Source organism: Pteronotus mesoamericanus, unplaced genomic scaffold, assembly GCF_021234165.1.
Source record: "Pteronotus mesoamericanus isolate MK-2021 breed Mesoamerican mustached bat unplaced genomic scaffold, CSHL_Meso_final contig_27, whole genome shotgun sequence".
Classification (NCBI taxonomy): Eukaryota; Metazoa; Chordata; class Mammalia; order Chiroptera; family Mormoopidae; genus Pteronotus; species Pteronotus mesoamericanus.
In genome coordinates this window covers 13,002,421-13,019,880 of record NW_026555115.1, presented here as the reverse complement: position 1 = coordinate 13,019,880, position 17,460 = coordinate 13,002,421, and the positions used below count along the sequence as shown (strand labels likewise).

At 36.2% G+C, this 17,460-nt stretch overlaps 1 protein-coding gene across 2 annotated transcripts in view; it reads left to right on the top strand.

Annotated features, from left to right (window-relative positions):
* CNTNAP5 (contactin associated protein family member 5) overlaps positions 1–17,460 on the top strand; it is a 1,056,232-nt gene that overhangs the window by 859,334 nt on the left and 179,438 nt on the right. For both annotated transcript variants that reach the window (XM_054575031.1, XM_054575030.1), the window contains exons 15-16: positions 10,294–10,421; positions 10,598–10,768. In XM_054575031.1, coding sequence (XP_054431006.1) covers positions 10,294–10,421; positions 10,598–10,768 — 299 coding nt within the window. The remainder of the gene's footprint in view (positions 1–10,293; positions 10,422–10,597; positions 10,769–17,460) is intronic.

Sequence of the window (17,460 nt, the reverse complement as noted above, 5' to 3'; positions counted from 1 at the left end):
GCTGAATAGATGAATTTAGAAGAACTTTGAGGAGAAATTATTACAAAATGGCATCTGCAAACTTGAGAGCTTTGAGTGGAAGAGTTACATGGCCGTGCTGTCAAGAAAACGTGTTCAAAATTCTCTGCATCCTGTAGCTTAAATTCACTCAACTTTTTATTCTTTAATTCTCATTCAGTATAGATAACATTGGAAATTCATAGGTGTACATATATCCTTGAATAGAAACACCTTTATTTTATTGTGTATTACCAGAGAAGTTGATATGGGAAGTAGAATATAAAGAATTATTGAGAAGGGGAAGTGTTCTAATTACCTTCAACTCTCATTCCATTTTTGGCTGAATTCTTGAACTTTAATCACTCTTTCATTTCCTATGGTGAAGCCTTTTAATACTGATATAGTCCTTTCCATACTGCCTTTGTGTGTTCCCTTCCTAGTGAACAACTGACCAGAGCTGAGCTTAATTTATTAAACACTGAGAGGCTGTGGTGGAGAATGATACCACTTCACTTGAAATTGGAAGGTTAGACCATCATGTTGAAGTGCCCCCACTCTCTCTTCTCTAGGACTTTCCACTGATCATCAACTTTACTCAGATTACAGGCTCCTACTTTGACTTTCTCACTAGTTTAATATGCTTTGAACACTTCATACGCTGACTGAACTTCATCATCTAGGCTGTGCCCAGAAGAACTGTTCACAATGTCTTTTCCTCAAATTCTGGGTCGATCAATACCTCTATTTACACACAGGTTATTGTATATTTATAGTCCTTTCCATTTCCTTTAAAGCCATGGAAAAAGCCCCATTATTTGCCACTTTGTATGGCACATAATCTCTGGTAGGGCATCAGCATTTAGTTTTAGACATAGGTTTTGGTCATCAACTAAGCTACCAAGGGGCTAAGAGAAGTTCTATTTGTAAATATGCCTATTCCTCCCATGGGATCCCAGAGGAAACATTAGCATCTCAGGGCAACATGTAGGTGAGATCTGGAAGCTCATTTTATCATTGTGATGAAGAGACAGAGGCCAAGATTCTGATTTAACTCCTCTGGCTTTTATTCATTGTCCTCAGACAAATCACTGTCTGTCATAAATGAATCTGGAAAATAACTTGTTACAAAAGTAATTGTATGTCACATGTTTACTGAGTGCCTACTTTGAGACAGTTTAAGAAGTTTTCTGTGCTAAAAAATTCAGCAATTATTATCTCTGCCCTTGAGGAACTTGTTGCATAGAAGAAAATACAAAGCTAGTCCGTTAGCAATAAATGGACCAGTGTGATCAATTTGGTAATAAAAAAAAAAGCACAGCTGTGCCTATACATGTGGTAAATATAGTCTGAGATAATCAAGGAAAAGTGGTAGTTTAGTTTTGAAGGACCAGAAGTTGATTAAAGTTAGTTTAGTAAAGGTAGGTGGAAATTCCATGTGTTCAGACAGGGAAATATGAAATAATATAAAAATTATTACTTTCCCAAAACACAAGCATATTGATTTGGTTCTAGCACAGTTTTCATCTAGGGAACTTACAAGGGATGAAGTCAGGGAAGAGAGTTGAATCCAAATCATGGGTCTTCTTGTATGTAAAATAACAATGAAATGGCTTTGTAACAAGGATTACAAACATAGACTATACATTCAGACATGAATCATAGCAGAGCCTCTGGAAATGCATTTATTTTTCTTTTCTCTATTCAACTCTTTTATTTATTGCAGAAAGAAAAGTATAAAAACTTACATAATTATGAAACAATTAATCATATTAACATTTTTAACCTCATTCTTGGATAACATGTGGTCAAGCTGGTTTTCCACTTATTTCAAATGTTTGTCTCAGATAATCATGCGCCTTTAAATATCACAGGTGTTCTCTCTGCTCCCAAGAAATCTCAAATATATTTCCCTTGCAAAATTTTATCAAGTCCCTGCTCTTGTTAAAGTTAGTCCAAAAACTAATTTGGGCTGCTATAACGTCTAACATCTAACATGTATACATTTATGTATACAATACATAGAGGTTTAATATCTTATAAGTCCCAGATAATGTTGTTATATAAAAATGTTACCTATCATATAATGAAATGTTCTCATTTAACCTAATATATCTCATGTCTCATAAATTAACCCCAACAACTCTTAAGGTTTCTTTATTATCCCTTTTCCCCAGAAAATAATACTGAGGGCCTGAGATGAAAAGTGGCTTGGTTAAGGTAACATGACTAAAATGGTAAAGTTTGGTTCCAGCTTAATTCTAGGATTTCTTGCTGACTACATCAAAAGAGCTGCTAAGTTGGGATTTTGAGTAATGGCTATTAAGGATGCCAGAGAAACCTCTCCCAGGACCTCTCAAGTCACATCACGGGAACCTGTGTCTTTCTTTTTGCTATTATAATAAATAACACTGTCATAATCAATGATTGTTTGCAAAGGAACACCTCTTTAATTTAATGATTCAACCTACAATAATTCTCCCTATTGGGTAATTTCTGATACAGCTACTTCAAAGTGGTGGACTCCTTGGAGTAGGAAAGAAAACTGGTGATAGATTGAACCTAGAAATAGTACAGGAGAGTGATGGACTATGGGGAAAGCAGAAAATCAGTCATTCATGTACAAGGATACAATGGATGTTTGTGAATGGATATAATGAATAATAATACAGGGATACAGAGGATGGTTGTACAGGTGTGTGAAGATGTTTGTACAGGGATATAGAGGATGGCTGTACAGGGATACAAAATATTGTTGTACAGAGATACAGAGGATAGTTTTACAAAGATACAGAAAATGGTTGCAGTGGGATACAAAAGGTATTCCACTGTTTGGGGTGACAAGTTGGAGGGGACAGGTAGATGGTCTAAAGTATGCCTCTTGGTGATGGCACATGGTCTAAATAAGGAGTTTTCTCATCTGAATATCCAGATAGTACTAAAGTGAAGCCCTCTTGCTTAACATGTAAACTTTTATTTATTTACAAGAATACACAGACATAATTATTCAAACTTTGGTAGCTTAGTTCTTTGCCTTTTGCTTTTCATGTACCTTTGTCTAAAGTGATATGGAATAAAATAGGAAGATAAATGGTATAACTTTTAAATTCTGGTATAGGATTTAAATATTTTGCTGCAGATGACTTTTTTTCCTGGCTATCAAAGATTAATTAGAAGTTATCCTAAATTTTCTAAGTTTTCTTTCAATAAACCTGCCTTCCACATTTATCATCAACAAATACATGTCTAATTCAGTCCCAGCACCTTGACCTCCACAGAGGTCCTTTATTCTTTCTCCATGGGATTTAATGAGAAAATTGCCCTTAGGAGGATGATCCTGGGTATATCTGAGGGGATTAGGGCTTTGCTGTTTCCTCACATAGGCTCTTCATTGATCTATCTCTCAAACTTCCATTGATTTCCTCAAGACCACCACTCCTGAGATTTCTGGACTCAGTGCAGTGAAGATGCCTCATACTTGGTAATATCCTAGATGGGGTAGAAATCCTGAGTCCTGAGACAAAGGAAAGGATCTCCTCATGACACACTAAGGCTCTATCTCATTAAAAAAAAAACAGTATTATTCAAACTCTGCCTGTGAATTTTATTATTTTTTAAACCTGTTCATGAATCATTCCACCGCTTATTGAGTTTTGCCCCAAGCAGGCAGAAATTATGAAGGATTTATATGGGTATTTACTAACTTAGTCCCTGGATTTCCACATGCACTTTACAGTATATCCAGGGCTAGTTTCTTTTGTTGGAGAAAAGTATGCTTGGTACATGGTAGGTCTTTCATGCTCTAACTGTTGAATGAATTAATGAAAAAATAATAATAAATGAGGTTACTTTTTTTTCTCCCCATTGTACCTTCCTGGCCAAATGCACCCTTTATTTGGTAGTTACATTTTGCTGCTTTATTCATTAAATTTTCACTTAAAGTATATATCCTGAAGCAATGTAATACTAGCTTGTTTACACTAATGATCTCATGGCTGGATTTCAGATTGTTTTTAGGCAGAATGTTGGTGGTGTATCTGATAACAGAGAATAAAAGGCATCATACAGTTAAGAAAAAGAAGAAACAATCCAAAAATGGGGAATAGGGACTTATATCCAGAGTTTGATAACTTAAAACCAACATATCATATTATAAAATAGTTGATATTTTGCCAAGGGCAGCATTAAGGAGTTTGCTTGTTTGTTTTATATTTAATGATGCCACCATTCTATCATCTATTAGGAAAATAACAAATATAAACAATTTATGACCTGTTTTTAGAAAACAAAACATAGCTATGAAATATTCCTTATACTGATAGGAAATAATTAAGGATATAGACTGAGGGTGCTATTACATATTTTACTATTCCTTTATAATAACCTTTTATTTGTGATTTTTCACCATTTACAAAAAAATACAGTGAACATTTTTGAATCTTGAGGTATACTTTTTCCACTTTTAAAGATCATCATTTCTATTGTACGGTTTCCTTATTTAGAGCTATTAAATTATCCACTTTTTTTCTTTTAATAGAAGTGGCCAAATTGCTGAAGGGACTTAGGACTTTTTACAGATCACAAGGGAGTCAATTCAGAACTAGCTGCCCTGGCTCTGGGATGAAATGATCTCCCACAGGGATAGGCAGAACTCACTAGAAGCAAAACAGGGCCAAAAAGGAAGATATTAGTCACAACCTCTTGTTGCTCAGAACTTGCTGGAACCCTTGGCCAGGTGTGGACAGAACCCGGTGATGTGGGTGATGATTTTCCCTCAGTTTTTCTCTCTTCATGTTTCATTTCTAATGTGCCTGGTGATGCTTCCTAGGTCTATGGCAACACTCTTGCACTCTGGGCTCACTGCAAATCAATCCCCGGTTCTCTGCATTTTTTTCATAGCATAGAACTTTCATCATCAAGAAGGAGAAAGAAGAGGAAAAGGAGCAAGAGTAGGAGGAAAAGAGGAAGAAACAGTCTGTTTTCTTTGCAAATATTCCGTATAGGATTTTAGTGAAAACATTATGAAATAGCTTGTATAATACATTTAGAAATTACACAATTGAATTCACATTTGGAACTCACACTTACTTTTGGTGGCAGCAACCTCATTTTCTGGATGTAAAATGTGATTTACTTCTAAATAATATTTTATTATGTAATGGGATGGTCAAATCCTGAATTTGTCACTTACGAACTATAGATTGTAAATCACTTAGCTACTCTGAGCTTCAAGTTTCTATTCTATGAAAAATAGAATAGAATAAAATAAAGTAAAATAATAAAATAAGATAAATTTAATTTAAAAAAGATTCTTTGGGGAGTACTAGCTGAGTTAGCAATAACGTGTATCTGGTAGATGTACCATATATTTGGTCCTCAAAAATGTGTTAGTCATCATTTCTATTATCTTTTTATTTGTATACTCTATTAAATAAACTATAAAAAGCAACTTTTATTTATAGAAGTTTAACTAATTTTTAAGAAACTTATATACACATATATACAATAACATAAGATAATCAAATAGCATACCAGAACAGTAAAATATATCATTCAGCCAATAAATTCTAGGTGAAATGATGAAAGAAAAGTGAAGGCCCCTCTCCCAAAAACAGGCCTGTCCTTTGAAAGTTCAGTAGCAAAAATCATGTACTGGATGGGTCTGTCTGCAACAGAAATGAGCCAGGAGAATGCTTGTATATGTGTAACCAAAGAGTTTGTGAACAATCAAAACTCCTGTCAAGGTGACCCTGTGTAACCTAGAAGAACATGCCTGGAAAATGATTGCAAATTAGTGAACTGAACCCTTATCTATTGAATTGTATCTTGTGTGAAGAAAGCTTGTGTGAATGGAATGGGGATGGTCAGACTGAGAACCAGGAAGATAGTTCAAGGACTCAGGGCCTATTCTGTTGCCCCAGAACTTCCCTGAGAAAATCTAGACTAAATGTGGTAAATGATAGCTTTCATTCAGATTCATGGGAAGGCCCTTCTGTGTGGGAGAGAAACTAAGCCTGGAGAAGAGGTGAGTATGGTGGTTTCAGCGAAGCCTTTGTCATTCAAACTCTGGCTTCTTCACTTGCAAATGATGCACCCTGAGAAGTTTAGTCACCTCTCTGACCCTCAGTATTTTTTTTTCCTGTACAAAGCAGGCAATGATTATAACATCATCATAGTGTTGTTCTAAGGATTAAATGAAATAAGGTGTAAAACTCTATTTTGATGTTCACATGGCCAGGGAAAGGCCACAGGCAACTCCTATACTCAGTTTCAGTCACTTGAGGTGCTCAGTTGAATCCCAAAGCCATCAGTAGTTTCTAAAAATAGAGACCCCTAATTCTAGCAGTGCCTCTAACTTATGGACCATTTTCTTTAGAAAAAAATTTTTCCCTGTAAAAGGTAATTGTGGTGTTAATAGTATTTTATTGTTCACTCTATTATGTTCAGTATTTTGGAATTCAGATTCTACCTGTAAGAAATAGAGACCTCTTCAAAGTTTTAAGCTACCAAGAATGAATTCTAGTTTACATTTGTAAGTATGTTTCTGGGAGCAGTGTGGGGAAGAGTGAAAGAAATGAAGCAAGCATACAACAACTTTTGCACTGTCTCACAAATGACTTTATCTAAAAAAACTTACAAAGCAGCAGTTAACTAAAATTGGTTAGTGAAAGCAAATGGGAGCGTGTCCCTTTACACTATACTTTTCTGATACACTAGCAGGGATGTCCAACCTTTTGTCATCTCTGGGCCACATTGGAAGGAGAAGAATTGTCTTGGGCCACACATTAAATACATTGTGACACGTAATCACACACACACACACACAAAAAAATCCTCATAATATTTTAAATAAATTTAAGATTTTATGTTGGGCTTCATTCAAAGCCATCCTGGGCCACGTGCTGAAGGTTGGATATGCCTGCAAGAAATCAGAGGATCCTGTTGTTCTCTGCAATTCTGAATTTGATAAAATCTCAAGATTCTGATAGTAAACTGAGAGGAGACCACCTGGACTAATTCTGTGCCATACTTTTGCTCCTGAAAATGTTTTTCTTAATTTTTTTTCTTAATTCACATTTTCTATTATATCATGTGTGTTTCTTGATATCCACATTTTTTGTGCCCTTAAAGTCTCTAAAAGCTGTAGTCTGTGGCTGGCCTCCTCCTTCACTGTTCATCAACAGGAGCACTCCCTTTCTTATTTTCCTTTTAAAAAGTCTTTGTAGTCACATTTTAATTTCAAAATTTACTGGGAATTTCAACAGCTATTTGAGTCCCTACTATGTAATAGTCTGTGTGTTAACTCTTTTAAAAACATTTGATTTACACAATATCAAATTAATGTTATTAATGTCATTTAAGAGATAAGGAAACTGAGGACTAGAGTGACCTCACTGAGATCACATGTGTGTTAAGGTACATAAATTAAACCCATGTCCATCTGATTCAAATGGAAATGTTTTCCCACTACAACACAATCATTTTTGTACTTATCAAGTATGTCAGTACCCTTTACCCTGAGTGAGAGATTTGTGTATCCCAAAGGAAGATAAAGTCTGTAAAGTGTTTGCTCTTGAGACAGCAAGTTCAAACAAAAGAGAAAGAAAAACAAGATAATGGATAGAAAGCCATATGTACAGCTGTGGACTCCCTGTTCACAATAGGTACCACTATAATTTGTATTGTTTTCTTAAGGATCAAATCCACCACTACCACCCACCCTCCAGATATTCTACCTATTAATGCTTTGAAAGGTTTGAATCATATCTGTCACTCACAGATTTAATTTAATTCTGTCTAATTCTCAATGTGACCCTAGGAGTATGAATAAATATTGAAAGTCCCCTTGATGCATAGGTTGACTGTCAATTGAACATATTTATCAGCTGCATTTCATTGGCCAGTGCAGTGTTGGGTCCCACCACACTGTTGACATTTTTTTTGTATTTTAAAGTCATTACCAAGTTTTAGAAATAGAGTTTTTTCATTAATATTCCAAGTTAGCCCATTGGTCTTATTACATATAAATAACATAATTATATTTTACTAATGGATATCACTGCCTCCTTTAGACAGAACACCTACTTTCTTCCAGTTTTTCTATCTTCTTTTTTTCTCTCTGGTTTTCCCCCCTCACAGTGAAGCTGTGTGTCAGGTTCCATTTATCATCTAATACAAAGCCAGCTTCACTCATTTTTACTCCTTTCCTGGACTCTGTTGTCATTTGACTTTGTATCTTTCTATTCCACTAAATAGCTTTAAGGAGCAGTTTTATTTATTTAATTATTTACTTACTTACTTATTTTAGCTTTTAGATGAAAAGTATTTTTGGTAATATGTATTTTATCATCAAACTTACTACAAATTATTTTTCTCTTTTATTTGGAAAATATTTTTATTTTTAGAGTGCTATTTAGATATCCCAATACTTTGACACAAGAACATCAAATTGATGTTGACAAGATGACAGTGTGTCAGAGAGGCAAGATACCATTTCATCCTAAAAATAAAAGTGGAGAGAAAAGAATCTTATGGAAATACAGACCTACATTGAAAGAGGATGTGGTTTTGTTCTATACCACTTTGACTACTTGGAATTTGCTTTGAAATCTCTTCCTGAAAAGACATTGTTATGTGAAGACTCAAAATTTATTCTAACTAACATTTAGAGATGTACTTTCAAATAGAAACAAAATTCTTAGTTCAGTTAAGAATTAAAGTGAGTGTTATTACTACCATTTTTCAGCATTTCCCATAGATCAGACACCATGCTAAGTGACCATTTAATCTTCACCATAACTCTTTGATGTAGAATTCATCTCCATTTTAAAACTGAGGGCATTGGGGAGTCTCAGAAATAAAGTGGTTTGCTCAAGCAAACACAGACAGAGGCTGGGGACCTGATTTTCCAGAACAAATCTGTCTGTTTCCAAAACTATAACCATAAAGCACTTTATTACACTGTTTTGTCCTTGTCATGTCTCCTCAATTAGTAATCTGGAATATTATTTTTATTGTCTCTAAACTCAGAGAGGTAAATTATAATGAAATATAATGTTGATTGTGAGTGTTTGTTGACTTCTTTGTGAATATCGAGAAATAACCAATATGAATCTGATCTTTTACGTTCTTGTGATCACGTTGCTGCACAATATAATTTGCCCTGAATATTGGAGCATGTTGCTCTGCCTTCCAGCTCCCATGTTACCAGCAAGATGACCCATCCTTCATTTAACTGAGGCTGTGTTAATGGGAAGTCAAGCCCACTTGCATGTTTTTGTCAGATGCCTCATATGATTCAGTTCCACTCAGATTAACATATATTTATGAAATACTTGTCAAATTTAGATATAGGATAGGTATCAAATAAATGACTATGCTCCTGCCCCTCCTGTCATGCCACCTTAGGCAACTTTCCTAAAATCTCTGAGCCACAGTTCCTACTTGGTAAATGGAAATAATGGCACCCACTGCATAGAGGTGTTGTGTGGGAAAAATAAATGTATCCTTTAGTTTATTTCTGGTTCAAAATATTTATTAATTCAATTACCTACATTTTTTTTACTCTCAGTTAAATGTTATGTTCTTATCAGCAGTCCAAAAACACACCTTACAAAGAGAAAAACAAAATCAATAACTTAATCCTGTGACTTAAAAAAAGGTTGTCAAAGTTTGATGAGTCAAGTTTCCCACTTGCATAATTAACAAAGGTAAAGACAGAGATCTTAACTACCAACACCTTTAAAAAACAAAACAAAATGAAGAACAACAAAGCAGTAACTACACAACTTGCTTTTACTGAGAGATAAAAGGTTATCCTAAACTGATTAAAACAGTTGGCAGGTGATTAAACCAGTTGACAGTTGGGCAAAACAAGTGGTTGCAGTGATTTCACGAGGGATTTATGATGCCTATTTCAAATGAATTCCTGAGATAGCCAGTCTCTTTATGATGAGCTATGAAGAGAAAGGCAATATTTCCTTTATGTCAGCGCTGCACTGGTCTGGTCTGTGGTCTTAGCTAAAACAAGCAGAAGGAAGATCTGAAAAATATCTGTGTTTTTTGAAGGACTTAAGAAAGATGCAAAATCTCCTTGTTTTTGGAAGCTGGCCATGGATTTTGCAATTGGCATTCCAGCTTTTCAGACACATTTAGGAGATGAAAGGCTCTCTGTTACCTTCCATCCTGCCCCACCCTGCTGCAACCACAAAAATCACTTCTATAAAGAGAAGTCTTGGTGAAGAGTCCCTATGTTATCCACCTTTTCTCTTTTTTTCTTAAATTTATGTTTTTCAGGACAAATGACACTGGCTTTCTTTCCTTCAAAGACCACTTGCCTGTAACTCAGATAGTTATCACTGATACCAACAGATCAAACTCAGAAGCTGCTTGGAGAATTGGTCCCCTGCGTTGCTATGGTGACCGTGAGTACTAATGGAAAGCAGCTTTCTTTCTGCATTACATAAGCACAGGATGTTTTTATTCCTTTACCACTTTCCATGCAGCTCCCCCCAGGCTTGAGAATTATTATCCACGTTTTCAGCTTTCTATACCCCATTCCAAAACAGTAAACCATGCTTAAAGATTTTCTTATTTGCAGGGCACCTCTGGAATGCAGTCTCATTTTACACAGAAGCCTCCTACCTGCACTTTCCTACCTTCCATGCGGAATTCAGTGCTGATATTTCCTTCTTTTTTAAAACCACGGCTTTATCTGGAGTTTTCCTAGAAAACCTTGGCATTACAGACTTCATCCGACTTGAAATAAGCTGTAAGTTCCCTCATTTATGAATTAATATAAAGGGTCAACAGAAGAAACTTCAGTCTTTATCTTTTCCATCTAGTGACAATCTGTACTGTAAATAATGTCACTGGACATCTGTAAAATTAGCAATGACAATCTCAAGTTTCTTCCATACTTTTTGTATTATTATTACCTATCAGTATTTAATTAGTCATTCTCTCATCAAAATGGTGTGTCCCCCAAATTTCCATGGATACTATGGCAGTGGCCTTTATCTGATGATCCATGGATATTTCTTACATATGACTTCAAGATTTCATACCATAGAATGTGTTTATTACAATTTCTGTGGAAAACTAAAGTGTTATTATTACACATTTTATCCACATTTGGCATCCACTTTCTTATACTTTTGCTCTGAAGATAATATCCTCACTTTCTTCCTACCTCGAGAAATGAGTCACTACCCAACGAGAATCCCCAGTGTTTCTCTCCCATCTCATTATGAACGTGGTGTATCTAGTGAATTTTATGCCACAATGGATCATGTTTTAACATTCCATCTACTATATATAAGTTAAATGAAAAATAACAAATGCAAAAGGTAAGGTGCCCTATTATTAAACTTTAATACATATTTATGTCAATAAAAATATCCTAGTACAAAAAGAAAGCAATATAATAGTTAAGTACTTTTCAATTACATTAATTATTTTGTATAAAAGGGAAAAATAAGACCTACATATTGGCTTGTCCAGTAACAATAACAATAAAATTTCTTTTCTTTGACAAAATAAAAGCATATTTTTTAAATTATTTTTCCAAATACACAGGTCTCTGCCTTCCCCCCACCACTTTCCCCTCTCCCCCGTTCCCTCCCTCCCTCAATCCTTCCCCACTTCCGCTTTGACCATGAGTCCTTGCTATATGTTCCTTGACTTGACCCTGCCTTTCCTTTTCACTGCCCACCCCTCCCTCCTTCCCTCTTGTTGGTTTCTTTTTTCTTTTAGTGTTGCTGCTCTTACTTTCTTTGCATCTTTGTTTTGTTGGTTAGGTTCCACTTATAGGTGAGATTATATGATATTTGTCTTTCGCCCCCTGGCTTATTTCACATAGCATAAGTGTAGTAGTTCTTTTTTTCTTTCTGCTGCATAGTATTCCATTGTGTAAATGTATCATAATTTTTGATCCATTCATCTACTGATGGGCATTTAGGTTGCTTCCAACACTTGGCTATTGTAAATTGTGCTGTTATGAACATTGGGGTGCATAGGTTCTTTTGAATTGGTGTTTTGGGATTCTTAGGGTATAGTCCCAGCAGGGGAATCGCTGGATCAAAGGCAGATCCATTTTCAGCTTTTTGAGGAAATTCCACACTGCTTTCCATAGTGGCTGCACCAGTCTGCATTCCCACCAACAGTGTACTAGTGTTCCCTTTTCTCCACAGCTTCACCAGCACCTGTTGTTTGTTGATATGTTTATGATGGCCATTCTGACTGATGTAATATGGTATCTTATTGTGGTTTTGATCTGCATTTCTCTGATGGCTAGCATTACTTTTTCAAACAGGTTCTTCATCCCTTGCTCCTCTTCTTCTCCTTCTGGTATCCCTATTATGCGGACATTATTGTGTTTCAGGTTGTCCTGCATTTACCTAAATGCCTCTTCATTCTTTTTGAATCTTTTTCCCATTTCTTTTTCTTTCTGGCAGCTTTTTTCTACCTTGTCCTTCAGCTTGCTGATTTGATCTTCTGCTTCATCTAGTCTGCTTTAGAATTTTTTTACTGTGTTCTTCAATTCAGAAATGGTATTCTTCATTTCCTCTTGTGTCTTCTTGATAGTGTCTATGTCCTTTTCCAGGTTGATATAATTTGCCATAATTTCCTGATACTTTCCCTGCAGTTTCTCATAGTTCTCTTTGAGCTGACTGAGCTTATTGAGCTTCCTTAGAGCCATTGTTTTGAATTCAATATCTGATAGTTCACTTGCCTCTATTTCATTTAGTTCTCTTTGTAGGGATTCCTCCTTTCCCTTCATTTGGGGGGGGACTTCTTTTCCTTCCCGTTATTTGTGAGAGTCTTTTCTTTTCTTTTCTTTTCTTTTCTTTTCTTTTCTTTTCTTTTCTTTTCTTTTCTTTTCTTTTGCTTCTGCTTCAATTGATGTGCCTAGATTTCCTGACTTTGTGGATCAAACTTCTATGGTAGTAGGTGGGTCTTTTATTTATTTATTTATTATATTATTTTCTTTCTGGGTCTGCCTCTGATGATGTCAGTTGTCACCCTGTCTGAACGTGGGCCGTTTGTTTGAGCCTTCCAGGAATCTACTATTTGTGTCTATCTCCTGCAATTGTCAATCTGGTCGCTCTGCCCTCATCTGTCAGGCTTAGGTATCACAGGGTGGAGCAGTGCCTCCTGATGGCCAGACTATTGTGTTCTTATAGGCTGCTGTCATTCAGGGGAGTGGTCCACCTGAGCAAGATGGAGAACATGAAGTGGAGAAGTAGTCAGCGCTGGGATAACCCGCTGGCTACTCCCTTAGTTCTCTCCCCAACGTCTCTGCCTCCAGTCTCTCCTCAAGAGCCTCTAGGCAGCTCTGTGTCCCCTTTAACCAGGGGTCTACTATCTCTGCAGGCTGCTCTGCACTCAGCACTAAGGCCAGCACGCAACTCCTGCCGGGCCTGGACTGTCCTGAAGGCAAATCTATTATTTCCTTTCCCGCTGCTGCTTCTTTAGGGCATGGCCTGCCTGCACAAAATGGGGACTACAAAGTGGGGAAGGAGTTAGCTCCAGGAACCTCTGGCTGATCCTCCAGTTCTTTCCCCAATGCCTCAGTCTCTAGTCTCTCCTCAAAGGTCTCCGGACAACTCTGTTTCTGTTTGGCCAGGGATCCTCTATATCTTCTGGCCACTCTGCACCCAGCACCCCAACCCATGTGCACACAAGGTCTGGGTGGAGTGTGCAGAAAGCAGATTTATTAATTCCCTTATGCCTGAGTGAGATGGTAACTGCAGAGTTGGAGGTGAGTTATCAGCAGGGCTCCACTGGCCACCATCTCAGTTCTCTTCACAAAATTTTCCTCACCAATCTTTCCTTAGGCACCAGACTACTCTGCTGCCACCTCTACCCAGAGATCAAGGCAGGTGGCTGCCACTGCAAATTTTTGCGTTGGCCCTTTAAATGTCACTGCATCCCCAGCCACCTGTCTCTGGCAGAGAGCGCCCCTAAGCTTTTTGGGGTTACATTTTGTCTGTGCATTTTCCTGGCTTCAGCTGCTATAGTCTAGGGGTCCCTGTTTATGATTCAGATCCTGTTCTTCTCAGGGGGATCCAACTGGCCATTTCAATGTCCCTTTGGTGCTGGTATCCATCGGCACCCAGCCCACCCTCTCAAGCCTCTACTGCACTTCTCACGGGTTAGGATGTGTGAAAGTTGATTCCATTGTCTGTCCATGGATCCAAGGCTCCTCTCACTCTATTGTTCCATTGTTTTCCAGGTGATCTCTCCACTATTGAGTCACAATTCCAGTTTGGTCTTGGGAGGAGGTCAGCATGACTTCCATTCACTCCTCCACCATCTTTTCTCTATAGAATTTCTATTTCTTAGACTTTATTTCTACAAATTTGTGAATGACTTCATCAAAATTGATTTTCTTTGCATGTTCATGTTTAATTGACTATAATCAAATTTACCCACCTATTTTCTCTAATATTTATCAATGGATTTTTGTATAAATTTAAATTTAATTTTTACATTGAAAAATAGATGTATAAATTGCAGGAAATGTTTTCGATGTAATGATAAGTTTGGTACAGATTTATAAAAATTCCATTTTATAATAAATTTTAAAAATTCAATTCTTTCTATGGATATTATTCATAATCAAATATAACAATTTTCAAATATCTCTGTAACAAAAAAAATCCACTAAAATATTTTCACTGGAAAATTCATCATAGATTGCTGTTCTATTTGGTAAAACTTAAAGAGTTTCTGAGTACTTGAAATTGCTTGAGCTCTCTTTGCATGCAATTTTAGCACAACCCCTCTGGTACTATATATTCATGTGTTTCAACAGATTTGAGTTAAACAATGATAGCACAGTAAGTATAAAATTGAAAAATCAGAACTTGAGTTCTCACTTTTAAAAATAAATGAATACAGGATGGGGCAAAAGTAGGTTTACAGTTGTGGATAGGTGAAATACAGAATTTATTATTTTATTATTTATTAATTATTGTATTATTTTCCAAACAAGCTACTATAAACCTACTTTTGCCCCACCCTATATATCTGCATGTTCAGGAGCCAGCAGCATACCTGGAGTTCTTTGTATTAATTTCCCTCTAAAATATAATATTTTCTAAATGGCAAGTAATAAAAAGTCCCATTTGAAACTTACATGTACACTATTAAAATTAATACTAACATCAGCATTTGTTATAACTTTGACAAAAAAATATTGATAGAGGACTGTTGTCACTGATGTTTAGATGTACTGGTGCATAGTAATCTTTGCTAGTTTTCTGATTTGCTGCACTGAGAGTACCCCCTTATTTCTTACACACAGACTGGATTGTTCCCATCATCTTGCCCCCGTTATACCCATAACCATGAAGACTCATGGTTGTCATTACGAGTCTCATTAATCTTTGTCTAAATTGATGTTTTCTATAGTTTGATTGAGGCAATTGACCATATTTCAATAATATGATCTTATCATATACCCTCAAAATCATAAGTAATATCTTACCAACAGAAATTGAAAAAGCTTCAGAAAAAAGAGCAAAAAGCATTGACCAGAGGAGATAGCTGCAGTGTCTGTACACTTCTCCTGCAAATTACCAAGCACTAACTCTTCCTTTTGCAATTAAACACAATTCATAAAGGAAAGAGATCTCTTTAATTAGTGGTTTCAACCTCCTTTTACTCCAGCAGTCAAGACCCTTAACAGGAGGAAAATGGTGGCTTTAGCGTCAAGTAAGATCCCTCGTACTTAATTTGGCCTGAAACTGAAGGTGTGGAGTTAAGTGACAACTAATAATCCCATGTAAACTTAATAAAAATTAGGCTTCAAGGACATTTGATTCAGCAGCTGATGTCAGGGCTTATCATCACATGATAATAAGCGATGATTTATTGTTAATTACATTTCAATGTCCAATTTATACTTTCTGGTACTGTATTTTGAGTTGTACAAAAGCGTTTTAAATGCAATTGATATTACATTTAATGAAAATATAAAATCCATCATGATTAATTTATAAATGACCTGAAAATTAGGGACTGTTCTTTATTCCTATTTTAAAATGAGAAAACTGAGACAGAACAAGGTGTAAAACTTACCTTAGGTCTGGATGACTCCAGAGTCCACACTCTCAGATTTCATTTTTAAGACCGTTATCTTATTGCTTTTCCTCTAATTTAGGGCTCACATTTGCCAGAATGCAACACAATTCAAGTTCCCAGTTACTTGAAATTCTGCAGACTGGGGCTTCTTATACAAGACAAGCTTTCTGTTAGGGTTTAAAGCTGAAGGGGGAGTGGTCAAGGGTGGTGTTTGACTTTTGATAATTCAGATTTTGCAGCTGATGACTTTATCAAATAAATACCCATGTTCTGTTTTAAGAGTAAAGGAGAAGGAACCACCTCAAGGTGCTAGAAAGAAAGGAAGGTCTGACATATGAAGGTTTTATTTACTGAAATGGGCTATCTTCTCCTTAACCTCAATTTATAATTTAATTTTCTACTTCCTTTAGATTTGGAATTTTTTTTTATGTAATAATAGCAAATATAAGTGTATGTACTCAGTTGAGAAAAAATAATTCTAAGTTTGGAGTCAGATTATGCTTAATATCTGAGAAACTTTGAGAAAATTATTCACACTTCTAAGAAAATTTGTTTTACCTATAAAATGGAAATAAAAATAAAGCCTTTCTAAAATGGTTGTTTTGAGGATGCAAATGATAGAATATACGGTCAGTGCTTAGTACAGTGTCTGACAGAGTTCACTGTACCTACTATGCTGTGGCTGTTTCTCTCTTCTTTTCTCTCTCTCAGTGGCTCTATGAGTACTGCTGCCACCCTGTCACCACCACTATCCTCATCATCATACCATTATATGTATTACTAATGCTCACTGGCCGCCCCTGGTTTGTATGATATGCAGGTTGATATGGAAGGACAGAGTCAGGGGAGGGGGGCACAGGTGTTCCATCCCAGACACCACCACTTGCAGCTTAACACTTAAACTTGCACAGACACTTAAACTTTCTGAGTCTCTTTCTCTTTTTTAAATCTTAGTAACAGTGCAAATGCTTATATCACATGTATCAATAAAATGACATGGAGAAGAGCACTGGAAATTCCAGGCCAATGGGTCTTTTCCGTAAAAGAGTGGAGCTACCTAGCTAACCCCGTATCTATGCATATCTAGGAAGACAAGAAGCTAGAATGGACACAGAAAACCCAGAACTTTGGCACAAATACATGTTTATCAGATTAACATTGTTGTCCCAGGTCCCTAGGCTATTAGCTGAATTTTCACAATCAGAACCAACGGGGCCAAAATAAAATCTTGAGGTTTAGTGTTTGGTAGATATTACTATTAATGTTAATTTTAATACTTCAGGGGTTTCTACTGAAGTCCTCTTTAACTAGCTCTTGACTTATGATTGTTTATATTATTTATTCACAATATGCTTGTGCCCTAAATGCATTGAC